Below are 21780 nucleotides of genomic sequence, written 5' to 3'. Positions count from 1 at the left end.
AGAGGGGTATATTGAAATATAATATTTAATATTAAAAATGTTAGCATAAGTCCTGAAAGTCATTTACATAGAATAAAATTTAAGAAATAGAATTTACTCACCCTATATTCCCAAATATTTTCCCCAATATATACTCCCAAACCATTACAAAGTATTAATGAATTACATTTATAAGGGTGACCCAACAGGCATTTAAAGCTCCTTTTGGGTCCGTCCAAGGAAAATTAACATAAATTTAGTACAAAAGGAGACACTCTGAGCTCAGGGCACATAGAGATAATAGCTTCCAATCCTGTCATTTCACAGATGAAGAAAAGAGGCCTAGGGTGGCAAATTCATTTATACTAGTTTAACATCTAGTTAGTAAATGTCAGGAATAAAACCAGGTTTCACAGTTCTTAAATTGTGCCTCTCTATTATCTCCATGGCCACCATACCATTCAGCATATTTTACTATTCTTTGGTATTTTGAAAAACAAATCATTCTTGAGTCAAATTCTTAAAGCTTTTGCTATGGTTTGAATATTTGTGTCTCCTCAAAATTCATGTTGAAACCTGACTCCAAGGTGATATTATTAGGAGATGGGGACTTTGGGAGGATGGAGTCCTTATGAATGACTCAGGTTCAACTCCTGGGTCAGGAAGATCCCCTGCAGAAAGGAATAGCTACTTTCTCCAGTATTCTTGCTTGGAGAACTCCATGGACAGAGGAGTCTGGTGGGCTACAATCCAAGAGTCACACATGACTGAGTGACTAACACTTACATTCTACAGATATATTTATACTTTATTTTGGAGTCAGATGATCATAATGGAAACTTTTTTGTTATTTACAACATAGGAAACTTTCTGGGACTAAGAGATTAAGACATCCTGTTGCTTGTTCAAATTAAGGTTAATTTCCTTATTCTTTGTAAAATTAGAAAATATTAAATGTTATTTCCTTTTCTAGAGAACATGGCACAGTCAAGAGAAGTGTGCTGTGAGCACAGTAATTATTACCAGCTATCTTCAGCTTCACCGAATCATACGTGTTTTCCTTTTTTTTTTTTGGTGGGTTTTTTATTTTGGTTTTATTTTTTTATTTTTTTTATTTTTTATTTATTTATTTTTTCAGTGGGTTTTGTCATACATTGACATGAATCAGCAATAGATTTACACGTATTCCCCATCCCGATCCCCGTGTTTTCCTTTAGAAAGGAGCTGTTATGATACTACAAAGCTCTTTTCAAGGGAACAAAGCTAGATTCCTTACACAATTTCCTAAAATTAATTTCTTTAAGAATCTTATTAAGTATAGGATTATCAGATGCATACAAATAAGTAGTTTATTAATGGGATATAGTCTTCATAAAACTTGATACCTCTGAAAATAATTTAATATTTTTTCTGGAAAATTTCAAGAGAAAATTTCAGAACCCACAGAAGTCTAATCTATAATATAAGAATTTCAGGTAAGTTTCTATAGAAGTAATAGATTCTAGGGTGCCCTTTCTATCACTGTAGAAACATTAGGGCCAAAATTATCACTCAAATATTCTAGTAAATTGTTAGGGATTACTATGCCATGATATATTTTGTATGTATAATGCCACTATGTCTTGTTTTAAATTATTATAAAATGTGGACTAATTTTCCTGAAAAATATTACTATTTGATAACATGAGTACATAAATTAAAAAGCTGCAACCAAGTTTCAAATTCCATGAGGAAATTTAAAAAAAAACAACATTAACTTTCACTCATTTACAATAATTGGCTATTTCCAGCTAATGTTAAAAATAATTAATATTTTAAAATACAAAATAGCAAAATATTAACATAATATTTCCACAGATTTCTCTAGATAAAAAAATCAGCTTACACAGTATCTCAGAAACATGTGCAATGTTGCTAGCAAAACTCATGAATTGACTTATTTACATTCTAAAACAGTGAAATGCCTGTGTCCTGATATGTTTTTTTTTTTTTTCCTGATATGTTTTATAATCCATTTATACCACTGTTTCTCCAGCCATTAAAAAAGTAAAATAATTCTTCTATAGATTTGTTGGGAAATTCTATGATAAATGCTTAACAGCTACAGAAAACACTTTATCTTTTTAATCTATATATTACTTAGGGTTTTTGTAAAGCTATATACAGTGCCAAATACATCTTCTTTCAGATAAATCTAAGGTTTGTGTTTAAAATTTAATGACAAATGTAATAAGATATTAATAACCCTCACAGACATCTGAATGTGTATGTTGCATCAAACTTGGCCAAAGAAAAACTTTGGAACATGATATCTGTGGGATATTATTTTATTGTCAATAAAAATCAGAAAATTGATTTCCTAAAGTGTAAATTAACTATGTATAAAGCTGACTGCACTGGCAAAATAATTTTTAAGTGGAAATTTATTTATGTTTGGTTTCAATGTTCACTTATACTCTAGTTCACCAAACACAAGGTCTGAACCAAGGAAGAATGTAATTAATCTGCTTATCAAATGTTTGACCTGAGCACTTCTGCCTTTTTCAAAAAAATTGTTTATACAAATGCTACAGTCTTAGAGTAGTAATTTTAGCTTACAGTGTGGTCTTCTTTGGATGTTATACTCTGCTTTTGGAGTTGAAAGAAAAGCACGGAGACCGAGCCGCAAAGTACTTCTGAAAATTGTATCCTCTTTAGTAACATTTACATCCCTTCAAAGCACAGTGAATTGAAAAATAAGAATGCTGTTTTTTGTTAATTAGATGTGTGAATATGAAATGTAACTTAACATCTCTCGATCTCCACCTTCTTATCTCTAAAACGTGAATTGATTGACAGTAAAATCATAATAAGGGCTTCCCTGGTAGCTCAGGCGGTAATGAATTCACCTGCAATGCGGGAGACCTGTGTTAGATCCCTGGGTCGGGAAGATGCTCTGGAGAAGGGAATGGCTACCGACTCCAGTATTTTTGCCTGGAGAATCCCATGGACAGAGGAGCCTGGCAAGCTATAGTCTACAGGGGTGCAAGAGTCGGTCAGGACTCTGAGTGACTAACACTTTGAGAACCATAATAAAGATATCTAACTAGAAAAATCTTCTTTCCAGTTAAAAGCAAATAAGTTAATTTAGCTTTTAAACTAAGAAAATGTTTATGCTAACTTCTCTAGATAGTACTAAGGATCTAGATGATAATTTAGCCATTTAAAAATGCAGATATGTCCTATTGATCAGAAACATCTAGACTGCCAGGTACTTCTCCAGCAAAGATGGGTTTATTGAGGATCAGCAGAAAACTGCAATTTGGAGTCTGCAACCAAGACGAGCCACATGCAAGCCCCTGCACAACAAGGGGAGGAAAAGGAAGGCGGGATGGCTAGGGCAAACAAAGAGTGCATGCTTTTCGTGGCTGATACATGGACAGCAAAGAAGAGCACTCTTCCTTTTGGAATCTGCTATTGCTCTGGACTGTGAGAGGTCCCCTTTCTGGTCTCCCAACTTTATTTAATTAAGGTTTCTGTTTGTTAGTTTTTTAATAGCTCTGTTGTCACTGTTCAGTTGCTAAGTTGTGTCCAACTCTTTCGAGATCCTATGATCTGCAGCCTTCCAGGCTCCTCTGCCCATGGAATTTTCCAGGAAAGCATACTGGAGTGGGCTGCCATTTCCTCCTCCAGGGGATTGTCCCAGACCAGGGATTGTACCCCCATCTCCTGCATTGCAGGTAGATTCTTCACCACTGAACCACCATGGAAGTTCCAACAGTTCTCCTAGATATAGTCTAATACTGATGAGCCCCACTGCACACTCATTCTCAGAATACTATTTTCCTTGTTATGATTCATTAGAATTGTGTAGATTCACTTTCCAGTTATTAATATGTAAATCTGAGATAAGGGGATGCTATTTTATAATACATTTATAAAATATATATGATATAACATTCTTTATGCTAGATTTTTCATATTGCTAATTTCAATCCCTGTGACTGCATAAATACTTTATTAATGTTTCAAAGTTTGGAAGCTAGTCATCTGATTCATTTATAAAAAGAACAGAGAACTGATTTGTAAATTTAACATCTTAAATTTTGTGATTTCTCCAACATACAACTTCCTGGAGCGTGTATGACTAGAACGCTATAATATTATTGCCAAGAAGAGGGGAAGAATGAATCATTCAATCAGGGAACAATGTTTCAATAAAGAAAAGTTCCAGGATGATTAAGGCTTTTATCCTTTCACCCTTTAAGAAGTTTAAACATATTTTAGAATAATTATTCTTTGTAAATTTTTCTGACATTTTAAGTAATGTTTGTTTGTGTGTGTTTGTGTGTGTGCTCAGTCACTCATTCGTGTCTGCCTCTGTGATCCCACAGACTATATCCCACCAGGCTCCTCTGACCATGGGATTTTTCGCGGTAGGAATACTGGAGTGGATTGTCATTTCCTCCTTCAGAGGATCTTTCCTACCCAGGGATTGAACCCATGTCTCCTGCACTGGCAGGCAATAATTTTATTTACCACTGAGCCACCTGGGAATCCCAAGCAATGTTTGCCACCTTCAAAAAATGTCCTTCAGTTTTTGGTTTTTTTTTTTTGGTTTGTTTGTTTGTAGAATTTCTGGTTGGTTTTTAAGTACTAAATATTGTGGCTGAAAAATATGAATGGATTACATGGAAAATGCAGCTAAAAATAAAAAGGAAAGTTGGATAAACTAGAAAACAAAATGCCACAACTATCATCTTCCACTGAAGCTCCATGAGGCTGTCTGAGAATGTATACTCTATTGGGAGAAGTGTGAACTGTGTATTATTGTCTGGGTACTGACATTGTATGAGTTGGAAGCTCGTCACTTCTAACAACACCTATGACCCCAAATTCTCATGTCTGTAGGGCCAGCTGAGCTTTACAATCTGCATCAGATGCCAGCAAAACAGAAAGAACTCTCTTTGTGAAACACATTTTATGTGTGTGTGTGTTAGTCGCTCAGTTGTGTTCAGCTCTTTGCGACCCCATGGACTGCAGCTCATGGCATCTGGCCCCATCACTTCATGGCAAATAGATGGGGAAACAATGGAAATAGTGACTGGCTTTATTTTGGGGGGCTTCAAAATCACTGCAGATAGTGACTGCAACCATGAAATTAAAGGACGCTTGCTCCTTCGAAGAAAAGCTATGACCAACCTAGACAGCATATTAAAAAGCAGAGACATTGCATTGCCGACAAAGGTCCATCTAGTCAAAGCTATGGTTTTTCCTGTAGTCACGTATGGATGTGAGAGTTGGACTATAAAGAAAGCAAGAATTGATGCTTTTGAACTGTGGTGTTGGAGAAGACTCTTGAGAGTCCCTTGGACTGCAGGAAGATCAAACCAGTCAATCCTAAAGGAAGTCAGTCCTGAATTTGTTGGAAGGACTGTTGCTGAAGCTGAATCTCCAATACTTTGGTCACCTGATGCGAAGAACTAACTCACTGGAAAAGACCTTGATGCTGGGAAAGATTGAGGGCAGGAGAAGGGGACGACAGAGGATGAGATGGTTGGATGGCATCACAGCCTCAGTGGACATGAATTTGAGCAAGCCCTGGGAATTGATGAAGGACAGGGAAGGCTGGTGTGCTGCAGTTCATGGGGTCACAGAGTCGGACATGACTAAGTGACTGAACTGAACTGAACTGTAGCTTGCCAGGCTCCTCTGTCCATGGAATTCTCCAGGCAAGAATACTGGAGTGGGTTGCCATTTTCTTCTCAAGAGGATATTCCCAACCTAGGGCTCAAATCCAGGTCTCCTGTATTGCAGGCAGATTCTTTACCATCTGAGCCCCCAGGGAAGCATATTTTATAAACTGATCCAAATTTGGTGGAGCCCAGATACTGGATGGGAGTCCTCCAATCAGCCTGATCTAGATCAGTTGAAAGCGACCCTGGCAGACAGGCGAGTTTTGGTCCTACACTGCACTGTGACACAGGGCTGAACGTGGCTTTTATTTTTTCTTGTTCCTGATCTTGTTTACAGCTTTTGTCCCCCATTCCTCTCCATGCACCTACTTTTAGCAGCTCTTCATCTACTTTTAATGTGTTGCTTTTTCACTAAATTCGGGGCTGAAGCCTAATTCAGGAAGTCCTGATTACTATAAATTTGAGCTCCAAGTAAGTGAGATATTTCTGTTAATAAACAAAAAATAATTTGATGCTCTAATGATCATCTGACCCCTGGGAAAGTAAAGAAGAAATCATACCATTGAAATGAAATTCAGTATTTTATGTCCTCATTGGGAAAAAAGTTAAAATAATTATTTCTGTCATTTAATAGACATCATAGATCCTCTTTAATTTTCAATTAATAAAAATACAATCCTAAAGTTGAAGATCATTTTTCATAAAATATGCTAATGCTAAGTATTTCAATAGTGACTTTTCCTCAATTGCTTAAAATAACTTTCAAAATTTTACTTCATTAATTTTAATAATAACTTGGTGAATTAGGACAGCAAGAAATCTTTTAAAATGAATATACTGTTCTAAGATAATTTCACTTGGCAAAGCTGAAGTAGTGAATGTGGAACATAATCATCTATCTTATGCTATCATCTGAATTATATTATGTCTTATATTATTACCTGATAATGCTCAATATCCTATCATTATATATTAGGTTGAAAACATAAGATGTACTTTAAGTAAAATTTTCGTTATTGTGTTTTGTTATTGTTAACAGTAGCATAACAATAAACACAATAATCATATTGCATTTTCTTCTTGGTAAATATTGTATAATTTAAATAAAATAATGTATCTTTTAAGTAAATATTCAGTTCAGTTCAGTTGCTCAGTCATGTCCAACTCTTTTTTGCATTAAAGTGGTTTATACTTGTTTTATCTGTATATCAAATGCTCTAACACTGTATTTCAGGTTCAGACTATCAGTATACTCAGTTCTAAATTCATGAGTTCTTATTTCATTGAATACATTCTTCAGACAGAAAAAAAAAATTCTGACTTTAGATAGAGAAGAGTGAATGCTATGTTATGACACATCTGGTGAAACCCTGTTTTATAAGAATTGTTTTTCGTTGAAAACGAAAGAAAAATCCACATTGATAATTCAGTATGTATGACAATCAGACCACAATTGAAAAGCAAGAGTAAATAAAATGATTGGTACCTAATTTTTGATATAATAGATTTTTAACAGTAATACATCTGTTAATAAGAGTATACATTCCATTAATGTTTCATTTAAAGATACTTCATTACCCCTGGTAGATAAGTTACGGTGCATAAGAGGCATTCTAGATAACACATTCCAAGTTTACCAACAGATGGCTTAATGAAAGACATAAGTTCTTCCCTCCATTTTATTCTTCTTGTTCATCTCTTTATTCTTCTTTATCATCTCTTGTTCCATATATCTCCTCATTCTCTATCATCTGTCTTCTCATAGTGTCAGGACATATTCAAAATCTCAATGGCTCTCCATTACTTATCAAATCAGTACAAATGGCTTTAAGCCTTGGATCTATTTTTCAAGTACTTCATAACCCATCCAAAATGTATGCTTCCTAGAAAATCCCAAGCATCTGACTCCTCATTTTTACTCTAGTATCTGTGGCAGAGGCCATGAATTTCATACCTAAATCCATCTTCTGCCTCTTCCATATTATACAGAGTAGCTAATTGGTCACAAAGTTGCCCAGCTAGACAAAATGTCTCCTCTTCCTTGAAAAATTCTCATCAATTGAAAGTTTTCAACGAGATGTGAGTTGAAGTCATGTGTGTGTCCCTCTTTCCTCTTATAAGGTGGAAGGCAGACATGTCAAAGGCACAGCTTTAAACATAAAAACTAGAACAATACCCTAAGGAGGTGGTTCTTGAAGGGTGGTCTCTGGACCAGAAGCAGCAGCCGAAATATTGTTGGAAATTAAACCTCTCAGGCTTCACCCTAGGCCTAATGAATCAGAAACTCTGGAAGTGGAGCCCACAAATCTGTTTTAACAAGCTCTCCAGGTAATGATGATTCATAGGAAATGCTGGGAAATACTGTCCAGATGATAGTGGAGGAACAACTTGGAAGAAAATGACCACCTGGAGCAGTGCCATCCCACTGACCCGGCCTCTCATCCCACAGAGCTTTTTAGCAAAATGATGCAGTTCCTTAGGTCACTAAATTGTTGGATCTTCTTCTTACAGCAGCTCAGCATTTGCCCCGAGTAGAATTTATTCAACGTGGAATGGCTTGTTTAGAATTTCCATCCCATTCGATACTTTTACCTGGAAATTTGAAATCCTACCTGGGTCTCTGCAAAATAGCACTGGTGAATTTACCTAATGACAAAGAAGGCTGGGATATGTTTGCTATCCTTTAATCTATTATGCACATTGAGGACTGAACACTCTTTTAGGAAAATAAATCTTATGTACCACTCTTCTGCTTCAAGGTTTTACCGGACTCTCGTAGCATTTAGCTAAAATACAACATGGTTAAGTAGGCCTTTAAGGTGCCATCCACCCTGACCTAAGTCAGCCTTTCCAGTCTCGTCCAGAGCTGTTTCACTTATCTCTGAGGTCCACTCACACATTCCTTCTGTCTGTTCCTGATCCTGACAAGTTTTTTCACACTCAGTGGTTTTTCCCATGCTGTTTACTTCACTATCTTACTTCTATTCATTCTTTAGGTCTCTTCCTAAATATTATTTTTCTTCACTCCCACTACATCGCACATGAATCAAGCCAAAGACTTAAAATCTCTTAGCAGAGAGATTAATACACTTTTCCATTCTGAGCATTTAAATTTTTTATAATAATTGACTGCACTCAATGAATCTTGTTACTGTGTCATGCCCCTCCCCACCCCATTGTACTACGAGAAACATGATGAGAAGACACCATATATACTTGCTCACTTTGTATGCAAAACATCCAGCACCAGACCTGTCACATAGTAAGCATTCAATAAATACACATCAAATAGATAAAAACTGATCCTGTGAGACTCAACTCACATGACATCTTAACTCTGAAGACTTTCTGGGCCCTGCTTCTTTAGAAAAGACTATTGTTTCCAGCAATTTTATTGACCCAAGTGTCCCTATCTACTTAAAAGGTTGGCATTCTTGTTCTGTTAATATGTTTGTGCTAGTGATTCTAACAGTAAGCATTTATGAAGTGATCTTGCTCTTGGACCCTTACAATCTCAGTTAGGAGTGCAGCATATTTCATGTACTATGGTATTTTATACTATGATACTAGTACATATTTCATGTACTGTGATTCACTTCCTTAAAAGACAGTTTCGATGACTACCTCCCATTGCTAAAATTTTGCAAGGGATAACTTTTTCCTAACACAACAGTCTCATCATTCCAGCCTTGAAAATTATTCTTAGGCAGAGCATAACCCAATCTTATTTCATACTTTGCCCATCAAGGTAGTTTTCGCTTCATTCAAACTAGACACTTCAATATCTACCACACATAGCCACCTTTGGACTTTTGCACATTTTGTTCCTGTCTGTTAGGAATCTTCTCACGGTTAGTGCTCTTTTCTAGGACATTTCCCCCATGGTGACTACCTCTGTCTGCTGATTTCTTCTGCATTCTTCAAGGCACATTTCAAATGGATCTCAGTGATCTAATTAAACAAATGCAAATCCATGCAGTGATTCTTGTACATTGTGGGATCTTGGCAGATTAGTGAATCTGAGTGACAAGCTTTTGCCCTATAAAGATGCTTATTAATGTATTTATGTGTTATGACATATAAGGGACACAAATACAATACATCAAAATACTTGAAACACTGTCATACTGAGTGAAGTAAGTCAGAGAAAAACAAATATCATATGATATCCCTGACATGTGGAATATAAAAAACAAATGAGCTAATCTACAGAACAGAAGTAAAGTTACAGATGTAGAAATCAAATGTATGGTCCCTGGGGGTAAGGGGGAGAGGGAGGAATAAATTGGGAGATTGGGATGGACCCATACACACTACTATACATAAAGAGATAACTAATAAGGACCTACTGTATAGCACAGGGAACTCTACTCAAAACTCTGTAGTGGCCTATAAGGGAAAAAAATTTTAAAAAGAGTTGATATATACATATGTATAAAGCATTCACTTTGCTGTACATCTGAAATGAACATAGCACTGTAAATTAATTATACCCTAGTAATTTTTTTAAATTAAAAAAAAACTTAAAGGAGGACATTCAAATGAAAATTCATACATTTCTAAAATACCCATACATCAATCAATAAAAGAAAATAGTAGAAAATGCAACTCTACTTTACAGCCATTACAAGAAACTGTCAGATATCCTGCCAATGGTAAATGTTAACTGCAAAGAACTAAATAAAGGATTGGTGAGGACAAATTTTTAGCAATTTTACAGTCCTTATTCACAACAAAGATGCAGGAAATTTCAGCATTTAATATGGAGTTTCATACAGAAATTATCACTGAATGAAAGAGGTACCAGTGAGATATATTAAAATACAAAGATTGAAAATCAGTGGTAAAATAAAAATTTACCACTGACAAAATTCTATTTTTCTCCTCGGTTAAATTAATAGCCTCAAACTCTTTTTCTCATTGATTTTGTTCAGTCACTAAATGATGTCCCCATGGACTGTAGCACATCAGGCTTCACTGTCCTTTACTACCTCCAGATATTTGCTCATACTCATGTTCATTGAGTGGATAATGCCATCCAACCATTTCATCCTCTGTCGCCCCCATTTCCTGCTGCCCTCAATCTTTCTCAGCATCAATGTGTTTTCCAATGAGCTGACTCTTCACATGAGATAGCCAAAGTATTGGAGCTTCAACTTTAGCATCAATCCTTCCAATGAATATTCAGGGTTGATTTCCTTTAGCATTGACTGGTTTGATGTCCTTGCAGTCCAAGGGACTCTCAAGAGTCTTCTCCAGCACCATAGTTCAAAAGCATCAATTCCTCAGTGCTCAGCCTTCTTTATGGTCCAACTATCATATCTGTACATGGAAAAACCATGGTTTTGATGATACATACCTTTGTCAGCAAAGTGATGTCTATACTTTTGAATATATTGTCTGGGTCTGTCATATCTTTCCTTCCAAGGAGCAAGTGTTGTTTAATTTCATGGCCTCAGTCACCACCTGCAGTGATTTTGGAGCCCAAGAAAATAAAATTTGTCATTGCTTCTATTTTTTCCCCTTCTATTTGCCATGAAATTATAAGGCTAGATGCCATAATCTTAAGTTTTTTGAATGTTGAGTTTTAAGCCAGGTTTTTCACTCTCCTCTTTCACCCTCATCAAGAGGTTATTTAGTTCCTTTTTGCTTTCTGACACTAGAATGGTATCATCTGCATGTCTGAGGTTGTTGATATCTCTCCCAGCAATCTTGATTCCAGCTTGTGATTCATCTAGCTTGGAATTTTGCATAATGTAATCTGCATATAAGTTAAATAAATAGGATGACGATATATAGCCTTGACGCAATACTTTACCAATTTTGAACCACTCTTTTGTTCCATGTCCAGTTCTAACTGTTGCTTCTTGACCTGCATACAGGTTTCTCAGGAGATAAAGTGGTTTGGTATTCCCATCTCTTTGAGAATTTTCCAGTTTGTTGTGATCCAGAAAGTCAAAGTCTTTAGTGTAGTCAGTGAAGCAGACATAGATGCTTTTTGGGAATTCCTTTGCTTTCTCTATGATCCAACAAATGTTGGCAATTTGATCTCTGGTTCCTCTGCTGTTTCTAAATTCAGCCTGTACATCTGGAAATTTTCGGTTCACATACTCATGAAGCCTAGCTTGAAGGATTTTGAGCATTAGTTTGCTAGCATGTGAAATGAGTGCAACTGTACGGTAGTTTGAATATTCTTCGGCTCTGACCTATCTTTAAAACAGTACTTATAGTTAATGTAAAAATATTTCTCCCAGTTGAACATGGAAAGTATTATTTGCCAGAAGCTCAATTTGTTAGCAGCTGAAGTGGCAACATGAAGCTAACCCAAGGGCTGTGGCACTGTTAGTTTTCTATGAGAAAATCTCAGAAATATTCCCAGTCCGAGGACTGTCCTGGCCTGAGAATGTTTGGCAGTACTACCACTTTAACATATCTGAGTACAATAAATTCAGCTCCTGGGAAGCAAAAGTATATAGAATAGCTGACTTGGAGACTTTTCCAACTAATTAAGGAACCATGTGGGAGTTCTGCTCATAGCATTCTCTTTTGTAGTGGAAGAAGACATTCATTCACTAATAATGAAGAAAATCATATGAAACATTTTGCCAAATACACAACACATTTTAGAGCTACCTCTTCCCACTAAGAATGCTTCCAATGAAAATGAGGGCATCAGTCAGTTTTCCTTTAAATAGTGGGTCAGTTTGATTTTCCAAGTTCAAGATCATTATAACTTCAAAGACCTTTTGTTCTTCTGAATACAAATACTATCACAAGTCTACACAACGAGTAAATCAAATTAGAAGCTCAACTGACTAATTTCTTGACATAATGAAGATGGGGTGCAAAATAAGAGGCAACTTTTCTTCTTTTTAATGGAATAATAGTATTATTTATAAACCATCATGGCCAATGGCCATTACTCCAATTTTTTTCCCTTTGATCTGCCATTACTCTAGTCATAGAATGCTTTTTCAAAATTGAAGACTCAGAATCACATGACAGTCCTGACAATCTCTCCTATCCTTCTTTCTGAAACAAAGGGTTTCATCATGGCTTAAAGTAGAGCACCCGCCTGATCAACCCAGGAATCAAGAAATGGCTTCAACCCCAATGAAAGATATTTTGATAATGTATCTTTTACTTACAGGAAATCAATCTCAGAATTCCAGAAGGGAAAGCATATTGAAAATTTAGTTTCCAAAACATGACCTGTGTGTAAGCCAAATGCATACATACATACATAAGTATTTGCTGTAACAGCTGAAGCAATATGTTTACATACACATAAATAAACAACAGGATCAACATTTCGAAAAAGATGCTCTCATGTATATTCAAGTGACAGAATTCAAAAATTTCGAAGGATAAACTCTTATTCCCATTTATTTGCTAGAAAACACAGTTGGACAACTGTAAATATTCTTAATCCTTACTGTCCCCTCGGAGCATTGCAGCACTGAGGTTTCTGTTTATGGGGGAGGAAATACACAATAACAAAGACACAGATCTTCCTATCAGGGTATTATATTCCTCTGGAACAGATAGAATATACACAATAAACAGATTATTATAGGTTAGGATAATCAGCGAAGGTGTCACAGTGTTACAAAGGGAAGGGTAAAATCTGTGTAAACAGGAAAAAGGGTAAAAGTATGTCAGGAGGAGGATGAAAGGCGTGGGGGCAGATCAGAATAATTTGGTTTGTTGTGAAAACGATAATTTTCTGGTTGGAAGAGAGATTTGGGTATGAGATCCATGAGTTTAAAAGTTGGTTTGGCACCATTCTTTTTCCAACAAATTATTTTTGAAGGGCATATTACCCATAATCAGTTCATTTTAAATGACCTGAAATTTGCTTTACTATAAATGGGATTTGATTAGTTAAAAAATGAGAGCAGGTCTTAGTGCCCAGTATTTTGTCTTTGTTCATAACATTACCCTATACAAATTTGGAAGACTAGATTGATCAAAAATATTTCTATGTAATAAGAAGCCTATGTGACAGTCCTGATTATAGTCTTTCATTACAAGAAAAAAATAGAATCTATGGATTATTCATTAAAACAAACAAACAAAAAAACACTTTCCTGAACTGACTAGGTTTAGAATATAATATTTGATATGATTACATAAAATTGCACAACTGCATGATTTCATTCAGGGTTACATATAAGTCACCTGCATGGTTGAGAGACTACTTATGTTAAATATACCTTCTTATCCAAAGGGATCATAAACATTTGCTGACATGATAAAATTTTGTCCATTTGGATAAATTTAGAATGCTAAGTTTCTTATCATTATTAAACTAAGAATCAGTAGTTTTTACAATTTTAGGCAACATACACAATACCTGAAGCCCAGAGCAGCATTGGCTTACTGCTTTGTGCTCTATCATTAAATGAATGATTTAGACAAGTCATTCATTGCTGAACCTGCCTTAGATTAATACACACTTTGCTTCTTGGATTCAGAAGCTATTCAGTATATAAAGTTATTTCAATTTGATAATTTCCTCATAAAATTAAATACTTGCCATGTTCAAATTTCCACTAAAAATCAATCATGTACGTCAGGTACACCAAGGTGAGTTGAAAATTCCTTATTCTGCATTCATAATGTGCTTTGTATTAAAATTCTTGCTTATTCCAAAGAAAAACTGCACACCTTAACATTGCTTTTACTAGAATTATTTGACAGGAAAGAGAGTGACAAGTTTAGAAATAACAGTAGGCTTCCCAGGGGTGCTGAAGTATAAGAACTGAGACACAACAGTATAAAGATACAGAGTGATCTAAAGCAATTTCATCTCAAAAGACGAGATGAACTGTGGATATATCTAGAAAAGGTAGTAACTACCCAAGGTCAACTTAAGAAAATGGAATGCTCACTGTGAGTAGTATATCTAGATAGGCATTTCCCAAGTGTTCATTAATCACTTAAAATACAAGGGAGTTTGGCACAGAGGGCAGACAAAATGTTAAATGTTCAGAGCACACACATTAATAGCAAAAATCTTTTCAGTTCATTGTTTCAATTAAGATGTACAAGCTTATTTGACCAGGAAACAATTAAATAGGTAATTCAACATTGAACCAGCTCTGTGACAAGCTAGAGGTATGGGATAGGGTGGGAGGTGAGAGGCAGGCTCAAGAGGGAGGAGACATATGTATATTTATGGCTGATCCATGGTGATGTGTGACAGGCACCAACACAATATTGTAACTATCCTTCAATTAAAAATAAATAAATTAAAAAACAAAACATATATACTCATATATATGTGTGTGTATGTTTATGATTTATTTATATCATCTGTGGAAGAAGTTTTGAGAAGAGCTGAGATTTTAAAATAAACGGTCTAAAAATCTGCTAGATTAGGATTTACTCTTCCTTCCTCATGTTTACTGAGCTGCTAACCTGAGATATCAGAATGCTGGTTATGTAAGAGGCTCTCTCCTACACAGGTTTACAATTGCAAGTGGGGATCCAACGATGAAGACTTCTGAAGGTGTCAATCTCGTTGAAGGTCTACAGAGGTCAGAGAGTAGAAAAAGAACTTTCCTGACAACAATAGTGAGTAGACTTCTTTGAAGGGAATGACTGCTCTTCTGTGAGTGTCTTCCCCAGCCTGCTTTGGGATAGGGCTGTGGGAGGACTGCCTTCTAACCCTTTACCTTTCAGAGGGACGTCAAGAAAATCGCTTGGGGATCTTTGAAATAAGTTCACATAGTTAAGAGACATGAGTCTGGAGTCCAGTTCACATCTGAGAACATGCAAATAGCCTGAGGACACTGGGGTGTGACTCTGCCAAGAAACTGAAGAAGGCGAGACACAAGCTCTTCCTTGCTTTGGTGGAGGAGGCAGTAGTGCTGAGAGAGGGGCTAAGAGATGGATGCCTGAGGCTTCTCTGTGGACCAGATCTGAGTGATACAGCAGGGCTAGCCTGACATCTTGGGTCTCATCCAAGAGCGCCTTCTGGCAGAGCACAGAGCTCTCAGCAGAAAGAGGCTGGTGATGACTGCCAGGTTCTCAGGGCCTCTTTTAGGGAGATGCAGGAGAGGGACTCAAAGCCACTCACCTAAATGACCAGCTGTTTCTGACTAAAGTGCTTCAAATGTCAGAAAGTAACAAAAACTTATTCCAGTATCCTTTATCCTCTACCAAACCCTCATAAAATCAAGAATTCGATGATGAATTATGGCAAACATAAAGTGTTGAAAACTTCTGTAAATAAAGTCACAAATGAAATGATCTTTGGCTGTTTGGTGAAGAATTTATGAGTCTAAGCTGTTATTACTCATCAGGAGACATATTCTAGAACTGTTTGAACCACTACTTTCAGATACATTTTTTAGCAAGGTGCATATATATTATATATTCTGTTATGTTCAACAGAGCTCCCACACTAGAAATTCTTCCTTCAATTATAAAACATTCTTATCTGTAGGAAAGTTATTGATGTTTGTGAAGAATATAAGTACTGTCTGATTATCCAAGGTATGAAGTTAGTCACTCAGTGGTGTCTGACTCTTTGTGACCCCATGGACTGCAGCCCGCCAGGCTCCTCTGTCCATGGAATTCTCCAGGCAAGAACTCTGGAGTGGGTTGCCATTTCCTTCTCCAGGCTAGTACCAACCAAATAATTCAGCATATTAAAACAAAATCCAATGAATAAATCAGTGCACAAATCTACTTTCTCTCTTTTGAGAAAAGTTTAGCACAGCAATCATTTCAATTAACACATTGTGCGTAAGAATGCATGATAGCAGCTGTTAGTATACATTTTAAAGACTGGAGGGCATGTGGTGACTTATCTAGATATAAGGGCAACATATGTTCAGCTATGCATATGGACTTAATATAAATTATGATTGCAACATGCAGAGAGGCCAAGAGAGATGTGCAATAGCCATCTCACTGCATTCAATCAGCTCACATTTTTCTAACATGTACAAGAGAAGTCTTTATATTATCTTAACTGCTTAAAAATTATAGACCACAAACCATGACATCACCTCAAATCAGCTTCATACATTTGAAACATGGAACTATTTTTTTGTGAATGAAAATTCAGATTTTCTTTTAAAGAAAATATAGTATTTAAGAGAGAAACTGGAAACAAAAGCTATGAGAACCATCTTGAAGAAACTTCAAAATATGGAAACAGATTGTGGTTTCCTCCTTTGAGCATTTTAGCTCATTGTAGTTTCAATACAGGGCATAGTTTATTTATCTACTATTAATTAAACTGACAAACCAGCTGGTTGAATATATTAGAGATAAAACTAATTACCTTCTCTTGATATTGCCGCCTTGAGGAATCCAAAGACTGGATTAGAGCCGTGGCGTGGCCGACAAACATGGCGTAGCACGTGGCCCCGACGATCATGCTCAGCATGGTGATCCACAGGTCAGACATGCTCACTGGGGCTTGGGCTCCATAGCCGATGCACAGCATGTGACTCATTGCTTTGAAGAGTGCGTAGGAATACTGCTTTCCCCAAGAATCATTCTGCAACAGAAGAGAAAAGGGAAATAGAGTGAACCATTAGGATAGCAGAAGAAAAATGAGTATGACCGATACACAGAAGCATTATAACATTCTTGTAATAGAGCATTTACACAGATACTTCACCCCAATAGTTAATCAAAAGACCTGTTGTTTTTTAAAACTTTCTAAATATAATGAAACAGAAATAGTCTACAGTTAAAATATGCAATCTTAGTCAGTTTTGCATGTTTTTAAAACTAAAAATTCCTTTTGGGACAGTGGTGTGAATGAATGTTGATAAGCTAATTTTAAAATTTCCAGAAAATCTGTGTCACTCTCTAGTAATATATTAATATTTGCAAATTGAGAAATGCTGCTGATTGATATGAAGCACACAGGCCTAAGTATAGGAATTTTTAGCAAAGCTATGATATTAAAATTCTGAAAGTCCAAATGATATATTTGTATAGACCTCAATGAATGCCTCAATACCTTAAATGAAAAATTAACATAATTTGGAAATACAGATATGATAAATGAAAAGACTTTCTTGAAGCCTTTTCTGAGTCATGTATATTGAAATTCAAATGTCAAAGTTGATGATGGATGAATCTTACTGACTTTCTGTAGAATAATAAAATAAAATAAGCAAAATAGTATCTTGGAAGACACTGAAAATAAAAAAAAATGCTGACTTCTGAGATTAGTTATTAGATGCAATTTCTGATGTCATTTCAAAACTCTATCTTAAGCTCAATTCTACAAAAATAAGCTGTTCAATATATCTTATATATTGCCTGATAAAACTTAAAGAAATTTTTGATCAATGTATCAAACTGCCTAGTCCAGGATTTACCTTGTTTATGAGAATCAGGGTAAAATAAAAATTTGAAGCCTTTTAGTTTAAAATGTAGTGGGGGGAAAGTATTATTGAAGATAATATATAAAGAATTTTCCTTATAATATTTTATTCATTATAAAACTTGGGATAATAGTGCTAGTTTAGTAACAACATAAACTTATACATTTCAAAAAGTGAAATTCTGGTATCATAATTATATATAATACAAGTAATACTATACTATTGTGGTATCTTTAATGATCATACAATTTTTATGGCTTTCTGAAAAATTCATTCCTTAGGTCATCAAAATTTATATGATTAATAATTTCATCTTCAATAATAAAACTGAAAGTTATATCAGTCCCTTTTGGCTAATGCAAGATCACAAATAATTTCTGATACATTTTTAATTTGGGGAAGATCTTTCTGTTGATGCAACCTTTGCTGGAACTGGAGTATTTTATAGCCTGGGGACAACATTAGGATGAATGTTTGATAAATTATTTTAATATATAAATTTTAGTACATCTGGAGCTGATGATTCTCATGGAATAATTTCTAATAAATGATTTAACTCTTCATGAAATCATAGTCATGAAACTGTGCTTTATTTTTAAATTACAGTTTTTAAGATAACCGTTAAATGAACATGGACATTGTAAGAAATAATAGAGAAATATCTCATGTACAATTCATCAGTTTTTCTTAAAGGTGAAATCTTGCAAACTATAAAGCAATGTTACAATAAGAAATGACATGAATATAATCCACTGATCTCATTCATATTTCACTAAATGTGTACTCATTTGTATACATAAATTAATTTTATTCAGTTTTATTACATGTATCGGTTCCTATATTCATCAACACTGTCAAGATACAGAACAATTCTATCACAACAAAAAACCATTACACTGATTTTCTATTGAACTTAATGTCAAATGTAAATGTATGCAATGGTATTTTAATGTTTCCTCTGACATTTCCTGTAGCTTTTAATTAAAGAAGGATCAATGCAAGAAGCCAAAAATAGTTTCATGATTTGTATATAACCCATAATGCTTGATTATGTTTTATCTTCCTGTATTTTCAATTACAAGGAAAATTTAATTTAAAAATTGTCTTCCTTGTTAATAACTGGCTCATTTAAAACTTCATATGAAAATAGTGTTATTTTCCACTATAAGTGATGATCTTTAAATTTCTTATTGCTAGGCTGGTGCATATTTGCATTGCAATGTTGCAGGAGTTGTCAAATCTGGACATTTTAAAATCAAGAATTCTAATAACTCCTTGATAACTTTTATTGAAATGGCTATATGAATTCCTTTATCATGTAATAATTTATTGACTAAGTTTACTGTTTGAGCTCCACAGGGTCTGTCTTGGAACTTAGGAGATTTAATATTTGTGTAGATACTTTGGGGATGGGTTCCTGGGTCTGATAGGGGAGTCTCACCATGGTCCTCTCCTGGTCAGCAGGGGAAGTCCTCTGTGTGTCTCTGTGGTCCAGGGTCTCACTACTGCTGCTTCTGTTGCTGCCCTTGCCACTGCTAACCTGGACCCAGTTCAGGCCTGTCCGCACCGGGGACACACAGCATCCAAGACTGCTGAGGCGTGCATATCTGTGCCTTGCTGCCAGGCCAAATGCTTGGCTCCGGTACTTCCTGCTGTGCCTGTAGGCTTGACCTGTGTGTGCACGGCTGCCACCTTGCAGCTCCAATGCTCATATTCATGGCTCCACGTCCCAGTGGATTTTGCTTATGAATGTAAATTCAAAGATAACGCTATTGTGAATTTCAAGATGGCTGCAGCAGAGCATAAATTCAAGTGCAGAGTCCTTCCGAAAGTAGGTCCTTTTACAACTGCCAGATCATAAACTGCATACACATACAGTGTCTGTCAAATTAACTTGAGTCTGTCAAATTAACTCTTAAATTATCATAAATTTTAAAATAATGTATTAATATTACAGATATTTTGTTCATTGTTTTAATAGGGCTTTCTAAAGTTAAGTTTATAGATTAAAACAGAACATGATAAGTTTGAAAAACCCAACTTTATAGACTTTGGAACTGTTTGAGTCCGCAGACAAATAAAATGTAACCAGTCTCATTTAGTTGAAAGAGTTAAAGTTCTTAAAGTGAAATTCATTTTATTTTTCTATATAATAGGTCATGTTGCCATATTAAGCTACCCCTAGTCTCTGTCAGTATAAAATGAAATTCAATTTTAAAGAAAGAAAATTATTTATGATATTATACACGTCAAATTGTGTAATGAACTCATGCACAAGTTTGCATTTTGGGGAATGAACAGAGCTCATACTCTCAGGAATACACCTAGGGTACCCCAATTTCTAGATGCTTTATGAACAAGAAATGGAATATTTAATTAACAGAGCAATGTGCTCTATAAAAATCTTGAATGTACCTGTTAGTTAAAATGATACCTAAATTCTTGAAATTTGTATTTTTTTCTGAATGAACTAACTTTTATCATAAATTTGTGCTCCAGAAAGATCTCTGTGATTCAGACATCATCAGACCTGACTGCACAAGCTTTGCAGAAAGCTTTGAGAATTAGAACCACATATTTAAGAATCTGGCCAGATTCAAGAGTGTCTGAGCTGGAAGGGGCCATAAGAGCATCCATTTCATTTTCCACATCTTCCTGATGAGGACCTCAGGCCTGCAGAGAGGGAGAACTTATAACTGATAATTTTTATTAAGTGTTTAAAGATGTGGTCATTATTTATAGAGCAACTCTAAAAGTTATGCCAACATGACCTTTTTAATAGATAGAGCACGAAGTATAAAATGTCAGTGCTAAAATTTTCCTAAGGGTCCCCTCGTTCAGATTGCTTCTTTTACTAACGAGGAAACTAGGGATGTACTTTATTCTGTCTACTGCCGAGTCACAGCCTGTAGGTGAATGTATCTAAGCAAGATTTGAGGTAGGAGACTGGTAAATGATAGTACAGCAGTCTTGAGTACTTTTTTCCAGAACAGTGTTGATAAACTGCTGCTCAAATATATTTCCTTTCCTTCCTTGACTGCCTGGTTTTATTTGTTGTAATTTTTTTTTATGAAAAAAAATTCTTGAAATTTGACTCAGTTTCATACTGATAATACTAAAACTGGATACATTACATACCAAACTATAAAATAAACAAAGGTCTTTTATCCTGTGATCCATTCAAAGAATGGATAGAAAGAAAACAAGCCTGACTAGTTTCTTACTGGATTTAAATCTCTTTGGAGCTCCTAGAGAACTACAGGTATTCACCTGTCATGGTGACTTCTACCCTGTATATGATGATCATCTCATGCATTATATTTTCTCAAAGAGTCTAAATAGCATAATTCAGTAGAGATACTCAACATTATTTATTACTGTCAAAAGGAGTGAATAAATAAATTTTGACTATAATTAGTTAAAACTAGCACAAAAATTTCTTCCTTTATGTGTTTAGGCATCTTGAAGTAATTAAATATAATGGAAATAATTAAAAAGTTTAAAAAGGTGTCCAGTGGTGGTTGCACTTTCTGTTCATGTTGTTGGTTTTTTAGGAGAAGCAGCATGAGGAGCTGGAGAGTAAAGTTTAAACCAATTTCTCTAAATAATGCAACTAGATAGCTGCCAAACTATTTTATATAAGAATGTGTGCTATGTTCATTTTCAGTTATCTCCTAAGGCACACACAACATACATACAGACACTCTCTTAAATGAGTTGAAATAAATGTCTATTATACATGCTTCATGATTCCTTTGAATCATGAA

General features: G+C 35.4%; 1 protein-coding gene across 1 annotated transcript in view; it reads right to left on the bottom strand.

The window, feature by feature from the left end:
- The window catches only part of HCN1 (hyperpolarization activated cyclic nucleotide gated potassium channel 1), a 446804-nt gene that overhangs the window by 115455 nt on the left and 309569 nt on the right, over window positions 1-21780 (bottom strand). The window contains exon 4 of the mRNA XM_043489086.1: window positions 16954-17172. Coding sequence (XP_043345021.1) covers window positions 16954-17172 — 219 coding nt within the window. The remainder of the gene's footprint in view (window positions 1-16953; window positions 17173-21780) is intronic.

This window comes from Cervus canadensis, chromosome 16, assembly GCF_019320065.1.
Source record: "Cervus canadensis isolate Bull #8, Minnesota chromosome 16, ASM1932006v1, whole genome shotgun sequence".
Taxonomy (NCBI): domain Eukaryota; kingdom Metazoa; phylum Chordata; class Mammalia; order Artiodactyla; family Cervidae; genus Cervus; species Cervus canadensis.
The sequence above is the reverse complement of the archived record's forward strand: the minus strand, read 5'-3'. Positions and strand labels throughout refer to the sequence as shown.